Source organism: Magnolia sinica, chromosome 3, assembly GCF_029962835.1.
Source record: "Magnolia sinica isolate HGM2019 chromosome 3, MsV1, whole genome shotgun sequence".
In the NCBI taxonomy this organism is placed as follows: domain Eukaryota; kingdom Viridiplantae; phylum Streptophyta; class Magnoliopsida; order Magnoliales; family Magnoliaceae; genus Magnolia; species Magnolia sinica.
Window position 1 is genome coordinate 120,147,754 of NC_080575.1, and position 9,123 is coordinate 120,156,876.

The window sequence follows — 9,123 nt, forward strand, 5'->3', positions numbered from 1 at the left end:
CCTCTCTACAACTATCATACCTGGATATTTTAGGTAATCTTTGTTGATTCCTTCTGATAAACGGTTAGATCTCCAAAATAGTGGCCCTATGTGTGCAAACGAGTGCATCCAGACACCATTCTGTTCATCGATCTGGACTGTCCATCTGGTCAACACCACCTGGGCCACAGAAGCCAAATCTACGGTTATGGGACGACCATACGCATTCCGCCCCTGGCTTGAAAAAAATGGTTGATCCGTTGTAGTGGCATGACAAAATCCAAATTATCAAAGGGAAATGGTACTATAAGGTCGATCTCATGGGAATTTCCCATATCGTCGAAATGTGTGGGCCCCACCGTGATGTGTGTCGAACATCTATCCCATCAGTCAGATGCACCATTCTATGGTAGGCCACGGACTTAAAAATCAAGACAATCCATAACTTGAGGGGCCACACCACATACAACAGTTGAGAAAGGTTACCCTCCCATTAAAACATTCATAATCATTTATCGGGCCCACCCAGATGTGGTTCACAAATCCAGCCTATTCATTGTGTGTGTCCCATAGGTGGGACCAGCCAAGTGCTTTTATATGTTTTATGCATGTCTTCACAAGGTTTTAAATGTTATGGCCCACCTAAGTTCTGTATAAGCCTGATTTTTGGGGTGTCCGGTGACCTAAAGAAGACACATCAAATGCAAGGTGTTGATGTTCGACACACGTCATGGTGGGGGCCCACACAGCTCGACCTCACGGGAAGTTCCCATGAGATCGACCTCATAGTACCATTTCCCATTATCAAATTAGACAGTCCACGTGGACTTCCTAGATGAATTGCTACTAGTCTTTCAAGAATCCAACCATCTGATACTTGTCTTCATGACAGAATCACTCAACTGGGTATGATTTTGGCATGGCGTCCAACGAAGAGCAGACTACATGGACAGTTAAGATCGATGATTCTCCCTCTCCAAGTGTCCATCACAACTCATTTGCTAGGATCATTACACATAATATAATGCCGGTTTCAAACGTTTGTGGACAGCTGATGGGGTTTCCAGTTTTTACAATGGGGTAATGATTCAGTGTTCCCAATTAAAAGAAAAAAAATAAAAAATAAAAAATCTCATCACTTACGGGCAATAGCACCGCCAGTTCTAGCGTTAACATGTTTCTAAACTTACTTACCATGAAAACAGTGGGCCCCAGTCGGATGATCATCCAGCATAAAAATCAGGCCAGTCTGCTTATCAGGTGAGCAATGGATGGTGAGTACTCTCAAAACTTCTTTTTTTTTTAACACACCAGCTGAGCAATGGATGGTGAGTACTCTCAAATTATTTTTTTTAAACACACGCACACACACCACTACCTACACACTCACGCCTTAGTGGGATTTCACCACCTATGGGGATTTCACCACCTATGGGTACTCGAACCCTTGACCAGGTGTTGATACTCCTTAGGAGTCTACCACCGGAGCAAGAGAAGGACCCAAAACAAGCATGAACTTATAACACCAATGGATGCTACATGCTGCATCAAAACACATGCAAAACAGTGTTTCATGTTTTTTTAAAAGTGTTTGCTCCTGGCGAAAGTGAACTAAATACATCATATCTACTTTTAGGTATATATGAATAAGAACCAACTATACTTTTACCGATAACAGAAGACAATTGGTGCTCGCTCTTTCTCTCTCCAACTTTCTAACTAGCAACCCTAACATTTCTAAACTATGTGCCAATGACGTTTTCCTCGAGGAAAAAACAGTATTGAATTCCCTAAGATACTCTCATATGTTTATAAACTTATTATCCTTTGCCATCAAGCTCTCCTTGTCATATAGGGATCCATCTAGGGCAATTATTTTTTGTTTATTTAAATTATAGGCAACACTTATTATATTCTTGCCTAACCATCCAAGTTTAGATAATTCCAGGTACACATTACACGAATGTATATGATCACCTTGTCCCATGCTATATTATAAAAATATCTTCTGGGAGTGGATTGGTCTGGCCAAGGTGACATTGAGTTAGGTCAAGCCATGACCTTGAGGCACACCTTGATGTATGTGTTATAAATCCACACCGTCCATCCATTATGATGATTCATTTTAGGGCTGATGCCCAAAAATTAAGCAAATCCAAATCTCAAGTGGATCACACCACAAGAGTGGTGATTGATCGCCCACCATTAAAAACTTCCTAAAGCCCACCATAATGTTTATTTGCCATCCAATTTATTATAAGGTCACAAAAGCTTGGATGAAGGGTAAACATAAATATCAACTTGATCCAAAACTTTTGTGGCCCACAACAACCTTTTTTTTCATTTTTTCATTTTTTTTTACACACGCACACACACCCCCACACACTCACACCGTAGTGTGATTTCACCACCTATGGGCACTCAAACTGTTGACCAGGAGTTGAAACTCTTGAGAGTCTACCACCGGAGCAAGTGTAAGGACCCGCCGACAACAACCTTTTAACAATGACTTTCAATCACCACTATTTTTTTGTGGTGTGATCCACTTGGGATTCGAATTTGCTTCATTTTTGGGCTCATGCCCTAAAATGAGTGGGAAAAATGGATGGACGGCTTGGATATACAACAAATACATCAAGGTGGGCCCTACAGTCATGGCCTGATCGAACTCAGTGTTACCGACTAGATCGAATTCGCTCTTATATCCTCTACATACCACCTTAAGGCTCACTGTCCCATGCCTATCATATCCCTCAACCATGATTGATCATCCAAAAAAAAAAAATGAACAATCGGTTTTGTAAAACAATGCAACAATGCACATCATAGTTTCATAATCAATTATTTAATTAAAACAATTTATAAAATTAGTTTGGCCAATCATATTAATCGATCATTTTGATTCCTGATAGAAAGTTAAACTCACAAGGGTCGTAAATCCTTTGTTGAGAATTTTAATCCCCATGAGAATAGGATCGACAACCCAATTTATATGGTCCACTTAAGAGGCTATGTTAGTGAATTAAAGCAATCTATCAAATCCTCACTAAAACCCTATATTCTCTCAAGTCCAAGGATAAACCTAACAAGTATAGGAAATGCAAGCTAATATGAGACAGTTAAATTCAATTTGACTTCTTAAATCTAATCAATGTGTAAACATGAACACACACCAGTGGGTACAATGTGGGTACAATATTCCACAATAAGGAGACATCATACACAAAAGAGTCGGACCACGTCTAATAGCTCGTAGATTGAGCTATCCCAATTTATCATGCCTAATAGGCCATAGATTGAGCTATCTTGACTTATCTTGGCCATGATAATAATCTACGCCAATGAGTTATGCTTCACAATATATTATACATTGAACTTGTCCTACGCTTCACAATATATTACACATTGAACTTGTACTACATTTCTTAGGGATACAAAGACCTTGACGAAGTCTCCCAAGGAATCTATCCATATCATATCCATTCTATGTATAAAGAATAACAATGAGCAATAAACAAACCATAAAATGCATACATTCCAACAATTTTGACTCAGATTCACTATTCACCCCGATACATCTTTTCAAAGCATGGCTCACTTCAGCACTGGCACTGATTAGATTAGTGGAACCATAACAGTAATATATTCCATTAAAATACTTGATAAATACAAGAAATGGTTCCAATATTGTCCAGGACAATGCCATTGGCTGACAAATCACTGCAAGTTGTGGACCTTGTACCCATAATGAGAATGAGCAGCCATAACAACAACAACAACAACAACAATAAACCACCACCATCGAGTTTAATGCAATTGCTGTTGCTTCCCATAAAATGGAGGCTTACAAGCTCCCACAATTTCAAATAACCTCTTCCAAGTCCCCATTGCATGGCGTACTTGCCGATAGTAAAATGCTCTTGGACACTTTACCCATGAAAAATAGCTTAAGCTCTTGGTTGCGATGCACGTGTTTCTGAGGCTATCGTAATGTGGGAGAATACATTGCTCTTGTTTCAAAACCTTCCAGTCGCATGACTGCATGAGGGAGTTATGCACCAACACTTTACATCGTTTGACAACATACAGCTGACTCATCCGACAACTTGCTTGTGGTCACACTATTTAATATTTTAATCAAATGTTCGGTCACCTTTTTAAAAAGCACACTATTAGTACAACTATATGCGTGCACACGCACAAAAGCTTTCATCAAATTCTTTGAAAAAGAAATCCTCCTTACATGGTAATCTTAAAAAGGTTTTGGTGTTGACATGTCATAAATTTGCATGGTTTTGCAGGCAAAGAAGATCCTACACCAGTTCAGTACTTTTGGATATAATCTTCATGAAAAAGATACAAATGGGTCAACCCCATAAGATGTAAGATTATTGTTCAAACATTTCTGCTGGCAACTGATAGAAGACTCAAGCTAGTTCAAACCCCCCAGTTTGGGGGAAGAACCGCAAGAAGGCTTTGTTTTTGGTTTTGCATCGCAATTTGGGCATCTAGACTGTAGGCCCTAGTGTTTCTTACTTCTTATTCTTCTTCTTTACTTTTTTTCTTTAATTTATTTATTTATTTTTTTTTCAAATATAATCTTGCTGCTCTTGATCCACATTGCCACTGACATGTATCTTTAACATATTTTGGACTTTCTTTAATATTATATTTTTGGACTGTTGTTTGACATCACATTTCAACTATTTTAATTGTTATCTGTATGCATCTGACATCTTACACCTCCATCAATCACCCTAAATACGCTCATCAACTTTTAAAAATAAATAAATTCAGACCAATTGTTAGGGACAGACGTGAACATCTCAATATCTTTCATAATTACACGAGCATTAGGAAGTTCCTCTTTTTTGATGTGACTGAACCAGCCTTCCTAAAACAATGCCTTATAAAAGCCCAATCCTGCGCAAGGAATAGCCTTTTAAGTGGTTTATCTGAAGTTTGATTGCTGTAAGGCTGAATACTAGAGAGAGCAATCTTAGTTGTCAGCCAGTAGTGAAGGAATGAAAAACCACTGTCATACAGTTGAACTTTAGCAAGTGGTCAACTACTGTAGAGTTGCCTGTTAGTTGGGATAACAATTAGACAATGACAATGATGATGACAATGAAGATCAACTACTATAGAGTTCCATAAATATCTATCCAGGATTAATGGGGTAGGTCATTACTTATTCTTTATGAATTGTCTACAGTTGGTTTCAGTGAGATCTCATTAGATGCATTTTCCAAAGTAACAGGAAGTAAGATTGAAAGAATAGAATGGGATGTAAAACTCAATCCACAGGTATGCACTTCACACAAAACGACACAAATACACCGTTTAAGGGAAACAGTCACTTGCATAAATAATAATAAAAATACATAGGAAAATGCCTCCTTAATTTGATTTTCCACTGCACAAGACCTATTAGGTACAATGCCTTTTAGATAATCAGAGCTTATGCCTACAGTACTACTACTCACCAATTAAGAGTCAACTACTTCAGTAAGTCGTTGCAATACAAACTAGTGTCCAATACATTAGACCCAACATTATTTACTCACCAACTAACAGTTGAGCTACTTTGATAACTTACAGCAGTCACGAACTCAAGCGGCGCATCAACAAATGAATATATCGCTTCCAAGAACATCCTCTGTCATGCCCCAAGAAGTTAACAATGAAAAACTCCTACGATACTCATCTCACTGTACAACCCATCAGTTCTCCATATCTGCTTCCACAGACTCTGTATCTTCCTTCTGAAGATCTTCCTTCTGATCATTGACACCATCTTCCTTCACACCCTCCTGCATTGTGTATTGCATAAGCTTAAATTTCACCCGAATGCATAGAGAGAAAGCATGAAATTATTATATCAACTAAAAATCAAAAGAAAGAAAGAAAGAAAGAAAGGGGTTAAAAAAAAAAAAAAAAAAAAACTCTCATCTGATGAAGATAGTAGTAATGCCCTTCTGAAACCTAACAAAGTTGCTCAACGCTGTTAATGGGCCGAAGGTACATCGTCATTCTCTCCATCATTTCACCACGAGATGAAATTCACAGAGCCAGTTTAAGCAGCACCACTAGCAGCAGTTGATGAGATTTCCAGACCCTTGCGCGGGTGTGTTAGGGGGGTCTTCTGGTTGATCAAGAACGTTATGATATGTCCTTGCCAAGCCCAGGTCCAACCCCAGACCAGGAAGGAGTCAACAGAAGCATTAATAGGCAGAACGTACATTGTCATCCACCATCATTTCACCACAAGGTGAACCTTCTCATAGAAGTTAACCCATCATATAACTGATAAAAGAGGTATTCCACATTATACACTGCCTAATGACCAGCATTTTCATTCTGGCCAGCATTTTGAGCAAATAGGTCCATCATTCAGTGATTAAGATGATTGATGTGGTGAGCCCCACCTTGGGTGGCAACAAGATGGACAATCTTCTCCATAGAATAATGTCATCCAACTGATTGGTTTGGTGGGCTGTCTTTCCCATTGCCTATGGACATTTGGCCATATTTTCTTTCTAACCACCAAGGCTACCTGGATCGTGGGTCACTTTGGTACATAGTACGCCAGAGATAGGAATATGTGTGTCACTCCAATGCATACACAATATAGTTTTCTATATGAAATCACATTGCAATTTATATATGAAATGATGAATGTTATTATTACAGCCCTGCATGCTTAGTCCTATAACCAAATAAATATAAGTATAAATCTCTACATTGTGAATAGAAAATTGCAATAACTTAATCAATACAAAGAATAAAGGGCCACTATTTTGGGTCACTAAAAGTAGCAATCTGGATCGCAAATGACCCATAATTAGGAATGCTCAATCCAGAACAGGAACTGTGGGGGGTTTTGTGTTTTAGGCAACATTCCTAACCACCCATTTACAGAACAATTACCAGACAATTTGGATTCTATGATTAGGGTCTCTGGAGCATCGTCCATCCACAGTGGGGCCCACCAGCCTAACAGTCTGGATCACAGGAAGGCACACCCACTTATACAGAAAGCAGCTTAGGCAGAAACAGAAGCATTTACCTCGGAACTGGCTTTCGCCAAGGAGCGACCAAGGGGCTCTCCGATATCCAGCACAATGCTGGGAAGCCGATCCATGTTCCAACCAAGAACCCGACAAACGGCCTTTCCAAAAGCTCGATGCGCTCCTCTCCTCTTTGTCTTGGCAATAGCTGTCGAATGCTGAACCAGTGCAACGCAATTCCCAAATCTCTTTCCAATCTTCTCCCCAATCCCTCCACAAACCAGACAAAAGAACTCCCCCTGCTCCCAATTCTTCTCATAATAATTCCTCAATTCTCCATTTTCCGTAAACAGCCCTAAAAAGAACTTGAAGTTCCCACAGTCTCCTTCATCATCATCCATCAGATCATCGTCTTCTTCGTCATCTTCGCTCTCCCCATCCGAACCCTCCTTTTTAAAGAAATCCCGGCAGGATTTCAAGACCCACCGCTGCAATTGGATGGCGGTGAACTTCGCCTGTTCTTCGGCAGTGGCAAGTCGGGTAGTCGCGCCAGCAGGCTGCGGTTTGAGATCGCCCCAACCAGTCTGGGGCTGCTGAGGCGGGGGAGGTTGGACGGGCCATTCTATTTCGGAAACTGTCCGATCGACACGATTGAGTGGGGTTTGTAGATCTGATTGCTGCCGAGCTAGCTTTAACTTCTGCAATCTCTTCTCTCTTTTCTCTTTCTTCTTCTGCAATCTCTTCTCTGTCTTACTCGCTTGGCTCTCCTTCTTGAAGGAGGTGGAATTCAATGGACGGAGATTAGGGTTAGGGTTAGGGTTAGGGTTATTGTTTGGAGGTGGGCCGTGTCGCCAGAGAGAGTGAAGGTAACGGACTTCTTCTATCCATAACCGCTCTAAGGCGGGAGTAAGACCCTGCAAATCCATCCAAACAAACACACGGACGGACACTCTCACGAGGAAAGCAACCCGCCGTTGAGAAAGGAGGATTTTCTGTACGAAGGAGGAGATCCGAGAATTACTAACGGGAACGCGCTCGCGTTAGATGGACAGGTGGATTCGCGGCACATCTGGCAGCATGGAACACTCTTTTGAAATCTGGACCATTCATCAGGTAGGATGCATTGTTATCATTATCAAAAAAGAAAATCTCGCCTTTCCAGTCAGCACGTAGTACACGCTTTTTTTCAAACAATGTGACTCTCACATGATCGGGGACCAGTCTGATTTTTCGACCAGTACCTTATTAATGGCCTGGAACTTACTCACGTGTGTTTTCGCGTGTCTGTGCCAAGTGGAGATGTCGTACAGTGCCTGGGGGTATCTCACGGACGGATGATGAAGACCATCTATCAGGTGGCGATCACCATGTATAGACAACGGTAGGTAACATTAAGCCAGGCGACGTGAACCGTTGGATTGACAAGCCATAACACGATCGTCGACAGGTTTTTCATTTTTGTTTATAACCATCCTTAGGAAAAGATCATCTTCTGATTGGATCCGTCTGTTCACTTTTAGCAATTACAGCCTATCCTTGCTTAACGGTACTATTTTGAGTTCATGGCGAATCTATTTTTCTCAGTTAATGCGAAGAACAAATCTGAAAAACAACGTACACGCTCTTGTGAGCATCCAAATGGAGCTGTAACTGGGCATCGGGTCAACTCGAACCTGACTGTGCCCATGTAGGGTGCCCTGGGGCCACCGTGATGTATGGGTTTTATCCATACCGTCCATCCGTTTTTCCTTGTAGTTTTAGGGCACAGGCCTAGAAATGAGACAGTTCCAATGCTCAAGTGGACCACAAATTGGGGATTAGTACTTATAGTTGAAAACTTTTTTAGAGCCACAGAAGTTTTATATTAAGCTAATATTTATATTTTCCCTCCATCCAGGTCTAGGTGACCTTATGAACAGGTTAAATGGAAACTAACCATCACAGTGGGCCCTAGAAAGGTTTCAATGGTAGGTGTTATTATCACCGCTGCTTCCTATGGTGGGGACCACTTGAGCCTCGGATCTACCTTATTTTTGGCTGATACCCTAAAATGATAGGGCAAAATGGATGGACAGCTATAAAACCCCGTGGCTAGGCAAAAGCGGGTAACCGGTAAGGCTGGCAAGTGTGCCAG

At 40.8% G+C, this 9,123-nt stretch overlaps 1 protein-coding gene across 1 annotated transcript; it reads right to left on the bottom strand.

Annotated features, from left to right (window-relative positions):
- Positions 1–5,321: 5,321 nt before the first annotated feature.
- LOC131240985 (uncharacterized) lies at positions 5,322–8,024 on the bottom strand. Its single transcript, XM_058239571.1, has 2 exons — positions 7,049–8,024; positions 5,322–5,792 (listed from the first exon to the last, which is right to left on the bottom strand). The coding sequence occupies exons 1-2, from the start codon at positions 7,913–7,915 to the stop codon at positions 5,703–5,705; spliced, it is 957 nt and encodes a 318-aa protein (XP_058095554.1). The 5' UTR covers positions 7,916–8,024; the 3' UTR covers positions 5,322–5,702.
- Positions 8,025–9,123: the final 1,099 nt, after the last annotated feature.